This window comes from Aulonocara sp. 'chitande type north' Nkhata Bay, linkage group LG5, assembly GCF_057382095.1.
Source record: "Aulonocara sp. 'chitande type north' Nkhata Bay isolate Kocher_YH1m ecotype deep benthic linkage group LG5, A_spYH_male_GT1.1, whole genome shotgun sequence".
Taxonomy (NCBI): domain Eukaryota; kingdom Metazoa; phylum Chordata; class Actinopteri; order Cichliformes; family Cichlidae; genus Aulonocara; species Aulonocara sp. 'chitande type north' Nkhata Bay.
The window spans coordinates 28,420,980-28,437,205 of NC_141348.1; the positions used below are offsets into that span (position 1 = coordinate 28,420,980).

The following is a 16,226-nucleotide window of genomic DNA, read 5'->3' on the forward strand; positions in this document are numbered from 1 at the left end:
GTTTGTCAGGTGACGAATATATATGCGCGTCACTGACGTGGCGAAAGCGGCGCTTTTCCCTCCTCCTCCTCTCCGCCGAGGACAGAGAAGTATCCCAGGCGGGATTTGTCGCTGTGTTTGAAAGATCCTTCTTTTAGGAAAAAAGACCCCTTTCACATCTCCGCAGCTCATATATTTGTAAAGATTACACAAGTGACACTAGTGATTCGATTTAAATCAAAACGAGGGCGCGCTTACCCTCAGACACAGACAGGCCATCATGAAGCTAACGGACAATGTGCTGCGGAGCTTCAGGGTTGCTAAAGTGTTTCGCGAAAACACAGACAAAATTAATTGCTTCGACTTCAGCTCGAATGGTGAAACGATTATTTCCAGCAGCGACGATGACTCGCTAGTCTTGTATGACTGCCAGGAGGGAAAGTAAGAGCGAGTTCTCCGTATTTTTTTTTTTACTTTGCTGTTTTTTGACGTTAGCTATTTGCTATGCTAACTAGCGAGGCCTGTGCTGCACTGCGTTAATGCTCAGCGTAAAATTGTCCGAGTGCAAGCAACATCAAATTAACAATAAATCTGTTAGATTTAGTGTCTGCAGTTATGCACTATATTAGCAAATAAATATATAGTCACATTGCTCGAACCAAACCCTTAACGTTGAAAGGACTGTTCTCAGTATGTGTGTGTTTTTGATGGGTTTGTGTTGATGATCTCTGGTAGGATTTACAGGGTCCGCTTATGTAAATATAATCACCGATAAATGTAAAAGCTCATGACTGAATGACAGAGAAATCCTTCATTGCTAGGAACCGTGTGCCTTTTTGCTGCGTTGTCTTTCTTTTTGTTGGTGGTGTTTTTTGGGAGGGTTTCGTGCAGCAGCTGCTTCATCCCATATTTCCCCTACGGGAGACAGTAAAGTTATTTTGTCTTAAACTGATGCAGTACATAAACACTTAAGATAAAGAGCACAATGCTCAGTTTTAATGAAATGTTTTTGGTGTGTTTCTTCACTGACAAAGGGGTTATTTTAAAAGTCCATATGGTTGTTTGTTTGCAGACCCAAGAGGACTCTCTACAGTAAAAAGTATGGCGTGGATCTGATCAGGTACACACATGCTGCAAACACTGTGGTCTACAGTTCCAACAAAATCGATGGTATGTTGATGCACAAGTGTTTTTGTTTTTTTTTTGTTGTTTTTTTGTAGTTTTTGCTTGGTAGTGTAGTAGGCTTGAGGTTTTTTTTTTATGTAATAAGATGTCTCACATGGTCAAAATAATAACAACAGCAGTGTAGGAGTAAACAAGGAGGCATGTTTGTTGTGCATTTAACATTGAAGTTATCACATTTAAGGTAAGATGATATGTGTTTCGATGGTTGGCGTGGACGGGCTGCTGCATCCAGTTGATGACTGCTGGACTGACTGCTCACTTTGGTCTGAGGTAGTTGTTTGTACAGTTTGAGGGTCTGTGATTCTGCCCAATACAGGAGCTAACTGTACAAGTGACTGCCTTGCCCAAGGTTGAGTCTCCTCATCAGATCGACCTGTAATAAACTTCACGCGTGGAAGACAACATGTTTTGGGTTTTGCTCTTGCTGTCTTGTTTAATGTATAACTTGGCTGTGGGCTTCTCCTCCTTTTTTGATTATGTTTGTCTTTTTCTCCAAGACACTATTCGGTACTTGTCCCTTCATGACAACAAATACATCCGCTACTTTCCGGGGCATAACAAAAGGTGAGAACTGGATTTTATTTTGGTTTGAATTGCAGTGTTACATTCAAGGTTACCCTGTTGTAATTTTTTTTTCTTTTTTGTTTGTTTTGTGACCAGAGTGACATCTCTCTCCATGTCTCCTGTGGATGACACATTTATTTCTGGCTCATTAGATAAAACAATCAGACTGTGGGATCTGCGATCACCCAACTGTCAGGTGAGTATATTTGGTTGTAGTTAGGTGAGCTCCAAATGTTGTTATACCTGTATGCAACCTATTGTTTAATATTGGAGAAGAGCTGTATAACTGACACCGGCTTTATCATGTCACCTTGAAATTTCAGGGTCTGATGCACCTGCAGGGAAAGCCAGTTTGCTCATTTGACCCAGAGGGTCTGATTTTTGCTGCTGGAATAAATTCAGAAATGGTTAAACTTTATGATTTGCGGTCGTTTGATAAGGTAAGAGGCATTAATTCATTAGAGACTTTTTTTTTTTTTTTTTTCGTTTTTTATTGGGGGGAAAAGTACTGAGTGGTCACCTATCGTCCACAGGGTCCATTTGCAACCTTTAAGCTTCAGTATGATCGAACATGTGAGTGGACAGGACTGAAGTTTAGCAATGATGGAAAGCTCATTCTTCTCTCTACTAATGGTGGAGCTCTGCGCATCTTAGATGCTTTTAAGGGTGCTGTGCTTCACTCCTTTGGGGTAAGAGACAAGTTATTACAACACAAAAAATTACTGGATAAAATAAAGCTCAAGTGTTTAAATATGAAAAATAAAAACCAATCCAGTAAAATGGATTCAACATGTATAACTGAATATACTGTTCATGTACACTCAGGGTTACAACAACAGTAAAGGTGTAACACTGGAGGCTTCATTCACTCCTGATTCTCAGTTTGTTATGATAGGTAAGTTAAGATGACCGCTTCTGTCTTGCCTTAATGTTTAGAATAAAATCTTTTATTGCATATATTTGTTAGTTTGATTTATATGTAAGTAGCATGTAAATAAGCAAATTAACAGATGTACAGAAACGTACCCCTGAAGTCTGTTAACGATACATGGCGCACATTCTGCATTTTGAAGACCAGATTTACTAACAGGTTGCACCAGTGCAAACTTGATTTTTTTTTTTCTTTTCTTATTGTCAGTACTTTTAGTATTAACGTTTTTTTAACCTTATTGCATATGTATTTGTAGAATTAGTAGAATACTGAATTGCGTAAACCAATCGAATAACGTTTTCGACATGCAGTTTACCACTCATTGCCTTGAATACTTAACACCATAATAAAAGCTTGTTTGTTTTTGTTTTTATGCAGCTGGAATTATTATTACAAATAGATGGGGCAACTTATTTTTAATAGAGAGACACCTGTGTACAAAAAACATATATAACACATTTTATTTAATAGTGCCTTTATTACTGTAGTAATCCACTCTTTTATAACTGGGGAAAAAATCCTTGATGTCATAATGACACTATCGCAATATCAGCACACACCCAAAGCTGACTCTGCATTCTATTTACCTCGAAAGTCAGATGTCATAGCTGGGAGTGATTTCACTCTCGAGATTCTAGGAAAAGTGAGGAAAAGCAGGTTTTGTGCCCTGGCAAGGTAGAGCCATTCATGCATGACAAGCAGCACTGCACAGTGCGTGGTGTATTTCCACTTAAAAATACCACCACAGCACTTTCATGGATGGTGTCCAGTCGGTGGTTTGCAGATAGCTTATTTAGCGAGTCACAAATACACAACAGTGACAGTTAAGATCACAAGTTTTACATTTTTACTCCTTGCATTCACTGTTGCTGAGTCAGGTTGGTGATTGATCTGCTTGCTCTGACATTATTGAGTTTAATCATAAAAAAATGTAAAAAGTAATTATTGTCAACTTTAGAGGACACAGGTATCGTGGGGATCACAGGAAAGACAAGAGTTTATTGTTTCAAACAGGACCTTAGAATTTTTCTTATATGAAGAAATAAGATTAGGAAAATATTCCAGCCAAAGTTTTCTTAGGTGGAGCCTGTGAACCTCGAGGTTAGTGGATTTCCACGGCCGTTCTACCTTACGACAGTTTCTTTTGGATTTACGAATTGATTCATTTATCCATGAAGTGAGTTTTGTTAGTGGTATGAAGGCAGGTTTTATTGGTGCTGCTATTTTAAGAATAACTGAGCAATGATTATTAAAACATGTAGCAACATCAGGGCAATCCCTCAGCAAAGATGGATTAAACAAATGAGAGAACTTCTGAGCAACATCCTGAGTAATAACTGGCTTTACGATTCTACATTTAACTGGTGTTGGGTCCAAAGGAAAACTAAGGTTTAAAAAATGCACAGCAATAAACAATCAAATGAATATCATTAACACATAAATTACTGATATTAAGGCCAAGAGAGAAAACAACATCCAAGGTGTGACCTTTTGTATGTGGGGGACCAGAGACATGTTGAATGAAATTAAGTATTAGTAATGGATAGAGTTAGAACACACTTGGACTTAAAACATTAATATATAATATACAGCATCATGAGTTTGTGTGTGTCTGATATCAATTGCTAATGAGGATCATCATGAAAGATTAATTGATCAGGAAAGAAATAATTACCTGTGATATTTACAATCAACAGACTTCAAGGTGGTGGTTGTGGGGCACACGTATAAACACTAACACCATAACCAAAAGTGTAGGTTCTATACTGATCTCACTCAGGACTAGCAGAACAGAAATGAGATTTGATTTTGCACTAAAATCCACCTTAAATGAAATTAAGACAATTGTTAAAACAGTGTGAGATCATAGGAGACAGGCTGAACATTTATCACATTTCTGCACACCTGTTTCAGGCTCCGAGGACGGAAAGATCCACGTGTGGAACGCCGAGAGTGGAATGAAGGTGGCTTTGTTAGACGGGAAGCACACGGGCCCGATTACCTGCCTGCAGTTCAATCCGAAGTTCATGACGTTTGCAAGCGCATGCTCTAACATGGTCAGTGGAAGCAGCAATGTGGGCTTAGTTGAAAAGACAACAGCCCAGAGAATGTAGCTCTGCTTGGTCTTAATTTTTATGCTGGGGTTGAACTGTGGGATAGTTACCAGTATCCATTTATTTAAAAGAAATTTAAAAAAAATAAAAGCCTGTTTATTCTTTTGTACTGCTGGTATGCAAACGGCTTCATATTGATGAAATGTAACCAGAATTGTTCATATTTAATCTTTCAGGCATTCTGGCTCCCCACCATTGATGAATGATGACGGGAAGCAGAGTAACCAGCAGGGGTCATCGCAGTCAGCTCCGTATGGACCTGTGTGAAAAATGAGATGAAATTTGTAAATAATGACTTTACAGAAATGATCAGTTGTGCATTCTTTTTTTTATAAATGTTTTTCTATTTAACATTAAAGAGTTTCTAAGAAGTTTGTTTTTGGTTTTTGTGTCTGTGATTTTGAAATGAGTTGGATTTTTAGAATGGGAGGGTTCCTCAATCACTGCCTACTTTATTAGGTAGTACCAGGTTGGAGCCCCTTATTGCCTTCAGAGCAACCTTAACTCTTTATTGCATCAATTCAACAAGGTGCTGAAAACAGTATCAGTAGAGATTTGGGTTCATATTACAAAGACGGCGTCACACAGTTGGAGCACATTTGTCTGCACCACATCCTAAAGGTGTGGAGGCCAGTTTAAACCAGTTTGAGATGATCTGAGCTTTGTGACACGGTGTGTTATAATCATGGAGGCAGCTATCATAAGATGTGGTCACAAAGGGGTTGACATTGTGTAGCAGCAATACTTAATCGGGCTGTGGTGGAGGGGCACTACCAGGAGCCTTAAGCACCAGGAAACATTTCGTAGTCTTTACACAGATGGCTGTAGGCCATCTGCTTCAAGGTTTGAAGGTGATGTGTTCAGACATGCTCTTCTGCATACCTTGGTTGTATTGAGTTACTGTTGGCCGTCCTGCCAGCTGAAATCATCCTGGTCCTTCACCTCAAGTATCTATGAGGCCTATTGTCGTTTTTGTTTGTTTTGTATTAGAGATGGCTGTGTGGGAAAACCAGCCTGTCTGCCACCAACAACAACAAAACTACAATCAGTCTCTTAAAATCACGTTTCTTATGCATTCTGATGCTCACTGTAATCTGCATCAGGTCGTCCTCACCAAGTCTATGTGCCTAAATGCATTGACTGGCTCATTAGAAAGTTTTGTAAATGATCATTTGAGCAGGTGTACCAGTCATGGCTGGATGAGTGTATTAAGATATATATTTACAAAAGTATGACTTTAAACTCAATTAACGAGGGTTTTCTTTGGCGTGTTTGTCCAGAAGGACAGTTCAAATAGACACAAGGAAAATTAGTTGAATTTGATCGTTTTCAATCACAATATATTTTATGAGGTGTTTTATGATGTTTGCGCACCGTACTGACAGAATTTGAGCTAGTGCGGGGCTGGGGTTTTATTTTTGTTTCAACTTTGAATTGAGATTGACTTTCAGGTGTAACGTGATGTAGCACAAACAGCTGGAGATATTTTTAGCCTCGACTTGTCAGATTTAAAATATGTTTCTCAGACTAGGAGAGTGCTGTTGGCGTGACCAAGTATTTAGAGCTACAAAAACATCTTTCACAATCTGAGACATTAATGGGCAGTTTTTCACACCGTAACTCAAATTGTTTATAATATTTTGTTGTTTTTGTGTTAAATTCTACTAATAGGTATAGCATTGGTGTGGTTCAGTCCCACATGTGTTAATGGTAAAACAACAGCATCCTACACAGTCCTGCGTTGTGACCGATAATTTGCCCGCAGCAGTAAATATTTACCTTTTTCTTTGTAAAGATAACTTCTTCAGTCATTCAGAAGTTGGTAATCAGGTCTGGAGGTCATGCTCTCTTGCTCCACTGCTTGGTCTTGGTGTGTGGTGGGCTGTTCACAGGCCGTAGCTACTCAGTGGGAGCTAAATTTAGGAGAGGTGATCAGGTTCTCTCTCTCTCTGTGCACATGATACTGTCCTAGTTACTTGAGCAATGTCCCTTCTCATACTGTCGCACACTTTCAACAAACCCAGACGCACAGTGATCCTCTTCTTCAGGAGCTCTGTCCTCGTACTCATCGATCAAGCGAAGGACGCGTACACGCCGGACTTTGGTTGGACTTGAATAATTTCGGCCTGGCCCTGTGGAGCTTTCACTTCTGTCTCCTGCTTCTGTGTCTTCATCCTACAGCCAGCCCCTGGCGGGAGAAAAACACAGCTGACCCGCCATGTTTCTTGCACTTGTGGTGACACCAGAGTTGAGGCAGTTCTTGGCCAGGGCAAGAGGTGGAACAGTGCGCCTCATCAAGGTGCGCATCCAAGACGGTGAGTGACCAAGGACAGTGTAGAATGGAGATGCCGAAAATAAAAACCTCAAGAGGACCGACATTTTATCATTTTAAACCAAGCATCGTGTTTGTTTTTGTGTCTCTTTGAACACACCAAAACTCTTCTTCTGTCTCCTTTGAAACTGAGCTACAGACGCAACTAAGATTTCTTCTTCTTTCATAAACAAATTGTTAGTTCTATTTAATGTTTAAAAATGTAAATCGCAGTATTCTGAAGCCTGAGGTGATGCTTTTAGCTGCTCTGGTTTGTCTGAAAACCAGCTAAACTGAGATGAAGCACAGGATGATTTTAGTTGGAGAAAGTCATGGAAAGAAAAATGTAAGCAGTTGATCATTTGTCTTATTGCTAGAGGGCTAGATCATTGACGTCTGTTTGTGACCACTAATCATAAGTTATCTCCCTGATCATCTATGAACAGCTACACTTTGTTTCCTGTAAAGGACTCCCTTTTTTTTTCTTAGAGGCCAGGAGGGTCGACGAGCCTGAAAACATTTGAGCAGGACTTTTAGAATTACCCTGAAATCGGCAGTAAATGTGTTCCTAACAACCTTCTGGGTTTTTCATAGCTGATGATGGTTTCTCAGATCTTCAAGTCATCTGTGGATGAAAGCAAAAAACAAAGTTGGGAATTGCAACACTCCGTGTCTGACGTCTAGGAAAAGCAGACTGTTGGCAGCTGTTGTGTGACAGCAGTCACTCAGCGTGTCAGCTGAGCAGCTTGTGGAAACAGTCAGTTTGGCAATAGGTGTCCGGGTGGCTGATTATGGAGGCAGACAGAAATGTTCATGATGTGTTTACGCCTTGTTTTTGGTATCTGATCAATGCCACGCTGTAATTTGATTCAAGGTGAATGCATTCTGGGCCTTTTTTTCAGGGGGGGGGGGGCTATCTTTGTGGACTGTGCCTATCACGTTGAATATTTGGAAGGACACAGATGGACAGACTCAGCAGAAGGGCGTCAGGCCTGTTTTACTTCCCGACTAAAGCGTTTGGATGACTCCGTGTGCTATTTTGGAGTGACGTGACACGGTTGCACACTGCTGCAGTAACCATGTCACCGGTCTCCTCTCGTGTTTGTTCCAATGTCAAAAAGAGAAACACGATCATTCAAGCTGATTTCATCACTGCTGCCTCAGGAGGGCACACGGTCGTGTCCTCTGTAGTAGTGGTGGAGTCTAACCAGTGACTAGAAAAGACGAGGCCCTCCACCTACGAGTGGATAGTTTAAATGCAGTTTTATACTAATATGGATCTGGGGAGATGGGAGAGACTGGCTGATGGAAAATATGTGCGTGCAGAGCTGGAATGCTTTACAGCTCAGAATAGCAGCATGCCCCCAGAGACAGTCAGGAAATCCCCCTGCACCCCTGAGAAACATCAGACTTTGGGTTAATGTGTGCGTTTCAGAGTGTTTGTCACTGCTACGGACAGATTTAACCCGCTATCGTTGTGTCAGTCAGAAATGAAGCCAGAGATATTTTTAGCACGCCGTTGCTCTTCTCGTTCTTTCTCCATAGCAGTTGGGGCTCTCAGAATCACAATAGTCATGTGGCTTTATATAGGATGAAGTTATTTAGTCCGCATTATTCCCACATCCAAGTTTTGTATCGGAAATTGCTGCTTTTCTGTAATATGACCATTCTAACCATCTTAGGAAGGAAATAATGAGCGTGTTTCTCACGGTTTTCTCTTTCTGATGATAGTGGATGGCTTCAGAGAGCACATTTCTGAAATTTTACAGACCAAACCATTAATCTTTTCAGTTTAAGTTCTGTCTTTCTTCACATGCTTTAGTTGTTTATAAAAAAAAAAAAAAGCGCTCTAGCTCTTTGAAAATGAGAGAGACGTGATTGGAAATGTAAGAAGCTATTCATCTCTAAGAAATTTTATAGCAATTGTTACACAGACCTGAAAATGAGTTGTGTTTCAGAAATGTTGGAAAGTAGCGAAAGAGTACACATTTGGTCAGATGTAACGTTTCTCATGTACTATAAATAGAGAGGCACCTTCTGCTGTAGCATGCTGCTGAATAATTAGCCAGCAACAAGTGAGGTCAACTTCACCCTCTTGCTTTATAATCACAAACAAGAATCCTTCGTGTAAATTTACTGTGAGTGTGGACTACAGCGTCTGAATGTGCTGTGTGAAGGCCGTGCTGAGGTATGTGATGAGTAGTGGTCGGATTTTCAGAGCAGCTGGTGCTGGGGGCCTACAGAGAGCCAGAGAAGAGCTGGGACCAGGATTATGATCGCTTTCTGCTTCCTCTCCTCGATGACCAGGAGCCCTGCTACATCCTGTACCGCCTAGACTCCCAGAATGCACTGGGCTACGAGTGGGTCTTTATTTCGTGGTCTCCAGACCAGTCTCCAGTAAGAAATACCAGTTTTCTTTATTCTGTGCCAAAAAAATAAGCCACGTGAACACAGAGTTGCTGAGCTTTTATGAGAGGATGTATTGCTCCGGGTAGAGGGTAGTGACAGACTGAAGCAGAGGTCACAACATCCTTTTAACTTAAATTTTGATATTGATCCGATACCATGCATCAATTCTATCATGCTAGTATCAATACCAGCACTGGTATCAATACTGTTGATATTTGGATCTATTCCGCCACCTCTAAAAATGAACCCCAATGACCTGAATAATTCCATATAGACATTTGAAGCATACTATTAGGCCTTTATTAAACATGAAACACAGCTAAGTTTAATAAAGTGAAACACAATTTTAAAAAACTTTATTTACAAAAAAAGATGCCTAATTTGTGAAAGGCTATCTCAGTGCTAGGAGATCCTAGCAATAAATGAATAGATCCTCATCTCCATTAAACTAACTCTGCACTGTCTGTGATCATTCTTGCTTATTTATGTGGGCCCACCACTTTAACATAAACTCCACACTTTCAGATTTTAAAGCTGGCACATTCATTTCCCTCTCTGACGGCTGCAGGTGAAACAAAAGATGTTATATGCTGCCACGCGGGCCACAGTGAAGAAGGAGTTTGGCGGTGGCCACATCAAATACGAGCTATTTGGCACAACCGAAGTGAGGACCAGCTAAATTTATACCTTTCCGATGACATGTTTTGGCAGCTTCCTGTAAAAGACTTGCTTGTTGTGCTTTCAACACTAGGAGGACATCTGCTTGCTGGGCTACCAGCACCACGTGTCATCCTGCTCAGCTCCTGCCCCGCTCACATTAGCTGAGCAGGAGCTCCAGAGGATCAAAATTACAGAGGTAAAAGGTCAACAAGCTTTCAGGCGTACTGTCGTTATTGCAACACAGCTTTGCATGTGAGCTGCTTCTTCTGAAACATGAGCTACAGACTGGTTGTTTCATACATTGAACTTATAACTGTTGTGGTTGTCTTTTCAGGGCCGGGTTAAACAGGTATGTGGATGAACTCTGCTGTAATACTGAATGAATGTGATCCAGTGGTCATACCAACTTATCCTTTTTGCAAAAGTCCTGCAGCCACAGAAAGTGTTGCTATTGAACATATTGAACACTTTGAGAATTTTGTTTTCCAGAAGCTTGAAAACACAGATGCCCCTCTGCTTGCTGCCCTCTGCAGGTGACGACAGAGATCAGCGTTGAGAGTAAGCACCAGACTCTTCAGGGCCTCGCGTTTCCCTTACAGGATGCAGCCAAAAGAGCCCTACAGCAGCTCGCCCAAAAACGCATCAACTACGTGCAGCTGGTGAGCCAACTTTAGCTCATATTTCAGAGTTCCTTAAAAACTAATATGAGGAGTGGTCTTTTAGCGTGCATTTGTTCGCTGTGTTTCAGAGGCTGGATGTAGAGAAGGAGACAATTGAGCTGGTCCACTCTAACCCGACAGAAACTCGAGATTTGCCCTGCAGAGTTCCCAGAGACACTCCCAGATACCACTTCTTCCTTTACAAACACTCCCATGAAGGGGACTACCTGGAATCTGTCGGTATGATACTGATCCTTGCACTCTGATAATCCTCCTGCATTTTGTTTCTGTGGAAAGACAGCTGTACACTCACTGGCACTGACACCACATTTATTGTGGATATTTATTGAAAGCTTTTGATATTACGATTTAAAACAAAGCTACACTGTGTACAAAGACTGTGAGCAGTGCGACCAAATACCGATTCTATTTGTGGAGGCTATACACTTTAATGAATCTTAAATGTGTATTTATTAACTCTCATAATGTTTCCCTGTCTCCAGTGTTCATATATTCCATGCCAGGCTACAGCTGCAGCATTAAGGAGCGGATGCTGTACTCCAGCTGCAAGAGCAGACTATTAGAGGAAGTGGAGAAAGATTACCATTTGGAAATCGCTAAAAAGGTATAACAGATGGATAGATATGGGTCTGGTGGGTTGGTATATTAGATAACATTGTTTCATAATGGGTTGTAGCTACTGCTAAGATCATGTCATCGTGATCATTGTTTTTGAGTCTGGTGGTTTTAGATGCAGCGTGTTTACTTCATTTTAAATCTTACTGGTACACATACATGCAGGATTTAGGATTTATTCAGCTGAATTATCTCATAACTGTTAAAAAATAAAGTATACTGAAGCAGTAATTTTCTTTAAGATGACAAGACTTTACCACCTCTGGGGCCTCTGAAGTCCTGACTACAGTATTGATGGAATTTCTAAGACTTCAAGCTGAAATATCTTTAATGAACTTCTGAATACAGCCCGTTTTTGGGGGGTGGGGCTATTTTTTGCAGTTGGAGATCGACGATGGAGATGAACTGACGGCCGACTTTCTGTACGATGAGGTCCATCCTAAGCAGCACACCCACAAACAGGCTTTTGCTAAGCCCCGAGGCCCTGCAGGAAAAAGGGGACACAAGCGGCTTATTAAGGGGACAGAAGAGGCCGTGCAGGACAGCTAGTTCTGTCTGCAGATCCTGGACTTCCCCTCTCTTCCTCCAGACCCATTAACACCTCATTAGGACACAGTGATGCCTTTCCTCTACCGTCTGTGCGTTGAAACAATTGTGATACACAGAAAATTTGTTTTTAGTGGAAATGTTCTGATGAATTATCTTGACTGTGCCTCTCTGGATCAGTTTACTACAGACAAAGAGCATTCAGAAAGATAGATAGTGATTTTATTTTTTATTTTTAAAGCAAATCTGTTCTTGAATAATATGAAATAACTCTGCCGTTTACAATATGATACAAAAGGACTGAATTAGAAATGCATGGGGAAATGTTTCAGACGTCATCTTGCCTCCAGTACAAGTTTTGTATCAACCGTGTTTGTAAGAACAGTCATAATTAAAAAGAGAAAAAAAAAGTGACATGAAAAGAAATTCAAAATAAAATTTTGTTTATACTGTGCTATTGTTTACACTTCAGGGTATTTCCACTCAGCACTTTTCAGTGAAGAGAAGTCAAGCTCCGGCTTTTGAAAGACCTCACTGTGTCGCGTTAACTAGATAAAAATCAGTTCAGCCTGAGCGCTGGCCTGTGGATTCATACCATACAAATCTGCATCCAAGGCCCGCCGTGAACAGTTTCTTCATAATCCTCTTCCGCTGTGTCTTCCACACGATTCCACAAAACACAATGCTACTTTATCCCATTTACTACATTGTTTATATTGTTACATTGTTACTCCTGAGTGGAATGGCTATTCTAATATAGGTCAAGTTTTCTAGTAACAGAATTTACCCTAATGAGTAGATGTAGTGCCTTTGATCATACTTTCACTACTATGAGCATCAGCATGACTTACAAGCAAAGGGTGCTGCTGTTTAACAGGTGCGTGTGTGTAATGCTTATTTAGGGCAATCTTGCAAATAATTAACTACAGCTGAGGAAAATGTCATTAGTTTTTGTAGCAATAAAAAAACTTTGAGACTAAAGATACTTTAAGGAACGCTGACTTGCCGCACTCCAAACTGTTCACGCATTTTAGACAAATTCCCAAAAGCCAGCGTCGTGGTGTCGCAGGAGGAAAAAGTCCAGCAGACGTTAAGGTTCTTCAGCCTGGATTGAAACAGTGGGCGGACTGACCGACCAACCTCTCACTGCCATCCAACTTACCTACACCAAAGCACTGCTAATGTCTTTTAAACATTGCATCAGCATAGTCATGGACATGATTTAGTTTTAATGAAGCCAGCCTTGTGTTTTCTCCAGTGTAACACATTATCACATTTATTTGGAGAAAGAAAGAAAAATCCACAAAAATAATGCCACAGCTTTGGTCAGTTAAATCTACTAAATCAAACAGTTAAAAAAAAAAGCAAACAATTTCTCTAGTCAGTGCCTGCCAGCAGTTCTTTTCAGGACTGTTTCTCTGAACAAATGTGGATGCTCAAGGTTTTTTTTTCCTCCCAACGCAGCACGGATGAATTTATGTTGCTGATTCCAGGCAAAGCTTTTCTCAGAATCCTTTTGAGCCTTCTTTTCTTCAGTTGAGCGCAGGACAACAGTTATTCATTGTTTCCGAGACATCTCTCAACTACTAAATCATTGCAAGTTCTGGGTATGCGGCGCGTTTTCTAGTGGTGGAAGTATAATCAAGTACATTTACTCAAACAATGGACTGCAGTACAAAGTTTAGGTATTTCAACTTTTAGCCCACCACATCCCAGAGGGGGAATACAGTGCTGTTATTTGATTGCACTTACGTGGCAGTCGTAGTTCTTTTAAAAATAAAGATTTTCACCAAAAAAACATGTAAAGAACTTGTGAAGTTTTATGTTTTTTGTGAAAAGATGTTTTACAATTAGAGCTGACAGGATTATGCGATGAATAAATCAGTCAATAACTGTGAAAATTTAAGAAATGAGGGAAGTTATCCGTTTTCTTTTCAGAATGCAAGACTAGACAATCATGTTTAATGGAACTGAATGTGGAAGAAAAAGGAGCTCAACTTTAACAAACTACACTGAAAAATCTGGCTTTTACACACCTGCATGAGTCATGTATGCTCCTGAGATCCTTCATCGTCATATGGAGGCATTAAATGCAGGCTTTTCGCACCTTACACTTCATTCTGCTCAATAAAGCCTTTTAAACTTAGTTAAATGGTGCTGACTTAATTACGAGGACATACTTTCAAAAATAATGATGCTTAGGTTTTTTTCTTTTTTTATAACCCAAATAGCTGGGATATATTGAAAATGCAAACCAAACCAGAGCTGGGGTTTCATGAGGATAGGATACTATAAAGGTCACTGGGATATTTTCCACATCAAGCACATTTCAGTGCTTGTGCATTGTGACAATGTGTGTAGTCAGATAACATTTTTATGGCCTGATATTACTTCATATTAAGGACCTGAGCTTAGCTCAAACAGGAAAATTATATTCCATACGCACATATGCGATTGGCTAGGGCGTTGGTTTTGGAGCTATTGCTGATAAGCATGTTTGTCCTGGAATGTGAAAATTAAGAGGTCATTTACAGCTGGAAATTCTTAAAATGAATACATTTGTGAACAGGTGGCAATGCAAATTTATGGCAATACTGCACAGCACAGAAAACGAGTACACAGAGCTGATTTATTAGGCAGTGTAGCCCTACTATCAGATTTATTGATGCTTACTGGCAGACTATTAATTTTATTGCAGTATAAAAAGGGTAATATATGACAAACGTGCCAAACAAAGGCTGGGGCATTAAGAAACACATGCATGTGTTTTGTCTTTATTTTTTTAAAAACATTGGAAAGAAAATAAGTAATTTCTGTTTAAAATAAACAAATAAAAGAGATTTTTAGTAGGCGTAGGTGCGGTGTTACAGAAGATGTGCAATAATATTCTCGGATAGGCCGAAACAACACGTGAACCCATCTGACTTCGAGAAGCTTGAAGATAAAGAGGACTGTAACTTTGAAATATTTTATTATCAACTTAGTGTAGTGCAACTGAAGAGAAGCATAAAAAGACGTATGAATCCCTTCTGCTTTTTCTTTTAGGACTTAATCCAAAAACAGGCAAACACATAAACTATGCGCACTAGTGTCTCGGCATTAATGAGCGCAAAAGTGCAAGTAAATGGGGAAGTGCAATCCACAAATGCTGCCCTCAAGTCTACACTAAAGCGGATGTTGATGGTTAGAACATGATTTAGCAAGTATTTTGACAGCTGAAGTGTAATTTTAAGTTCTTTAAAGCTAAAACCACATTTTCTGTTTTTAGACTTTCAGATGTTTCTTTACTTGAGATTTCTTTTGTCTTCCACGGTAGTAACAGGAATTTTTGCACACACACAACCCCCTCCCCAACAACGGCATTTTAACACTGAAAAAAACAATTAGTCCACGGATCAAGAAAATAACTGCACTCCACGTACACAGGAAGCTCGCGCGCGCGCGCGCGCGCGCACGCACGCACTCTCTCTCGCACACACACAGCCTTTCTCTTTATCTTCATGCTTCCGGCTTTCTAGAAACTTGTGCCGTGACTGCAGTGGCCTTTTCAAAAGCAACAACTATAAAATTACACTGCAATTAAAAAAGAAAAAAGAATCTCAATTAGAACATCTGCACTTCTTCATCTTGACATTTTCACTAAAACTGTTTGCCTGCTTCATAAAACCACACACACACACACACACACACACACACACACACACACACACACACACACACACACACAGCTGTTCCCTCTTACATTTTAGCACCGTGTTATGACCTTCTCAAACCTGCTCACACAAACTTATGAAATTATCTGCTGCAATTTAAAATAAAAAAAAGAGAGAAAAGCAACAGAAGGAATGACTGCTTTTCGAACGTCTGTCTAACAAACCTGCCTGTTTTTATCATGCAGAAGGGGATTGCTATAAATTACAGACCATTTATAAACAGGCGTTCAAACAAAGTGATTTATGAGGAATGTAATTTCTTTAAATCTAGTTTCTTGTGTCTGTGTGCTTTAAGATAAGATAAGATAGAACTTTATTAATCCCTCGGGTGGGTTCCTCTGGGAAATTCGATTAATGAACTGCATGTGACTGCCTTAACCTGCCTGCTGCTGGTTTCTTTTTACTATAGCAATGATTACATCTGTAGACTTTCTGTTTCCATGATACGTATGTAAAATATGATTGCAGTAGCATAAAAAAAATTATGCTACTGCAATCATATTTGAAAAATGTAGATGT

The 16,226-nt window shown here is 40.1% G+C and overlaps 2 protein-coding genes across 3 annotated transcripts; both read left to right on the top strand.

The window, feature by feature from the left end:
- The first annotated feature begins 7 nt into the window (after nt 1-7).
- wdr82 (WD repeat domain 82) lies at nt 8-5,149 on the top strand. The gene is made up of 9 exons (XM_086292754.1): nt 8-420; nt 1,052-1,149; nt 1,662-1,728; nt 1,825-1,924; nt 2,052-2,168; nt 2,262-2,417; nt 2,554-2,623; nt 4,574-4,716; nt 4,950-5,149. Exons 1-9 carry the CDS (start codon nt 260-262, stop codon nt 4,977-4,979), a joined length of 942 nt encoding a protein of 313 aa, XP_086148880.1. The 5' UTR covers nt 8-259; the 3' UTR covers nt 4,980-5,149.
- Nucleotides 5,150-6,734: 1,585 nt separating this feature from the next.
- twf2 (twinfilin actin binding protein 2) lies at nt 6,735-12,448 on the top strand. Of its 2 annotated transcripts, XM_086292752.1 has the most exons (9): nt 6,738-7,088; nt 9,303-9,481; nt 10,062-10,157; nt 10,245-10,349; nt 10,488-10,502; nt 10,687-10,812; nt 10,902-11,052; nt 11,316-11,437; nt 11,830-12,448. In XM_086292752.1, exons 1-9 carry the CDS (start codon nt 6,992-6,994, stop codon nt 11,995-11,997), a joined length of 1,059 nt encoding a protein of 352 aa, XP_086148878.1. In that variant the 5' UTR covers nt 6,738-6,991; the 3' UTR covers nt 11,998-12,448. The 2 variants fall into 2 exon arrangements, with proteins under 2 accessions (XP_086148879.1, XP_086148878.1); XM_086292753.1 differs by lacking the exon at nt 10,488-10,502 and having other exon boundaries at nt 6,735-7,088.
- Nucleotides 12,449-16,226: the final 3,778 nt, after the last annotated feature.

Coding starts and splice junctions, on each gene's coding strand:
- twf2 (XM_086292752.1), top strand. CDS start 6,992: ATGTTTCTTGCACTTGTGGTGACACCAGAGTTGAGGCAGTTCTTGGCC. Junction 11,053..11,315: donor GGACTACCTGGAATCTGTCG/GTATGATACTGA, acceptor CCCTGTCTCCAG/TGTTCATATATTCCATGCCA. Junction 11,438..11,829: donor ATTTGGAAATCGCTAAAAAG/GTATAACAGATG, acceptor TATTTTTTGCAG/TTGGAGATCGACGATGGAGA.
- wdr82 (XM_086292754.1), top strand. CDS start 260: ATGAAGCTAACGGACAATGTGCTGCGGAGCTTCAGGGTTGCTAAAGTG. Junction 421..1,051: donor TATGACTGCCAGGAGGGAAA/GTAAGAGCGAGT, acceptor GTTTGTTTGCAG/ACCCAAGAGGACTCTCTACA. Junction 4,717..4,949: donor CAAGCGCATGCTCTAACATG/GTCAGTGGAAGC, acceptor TTAATCTTTCAG/GCATTCTGGCTCCCCACCAT.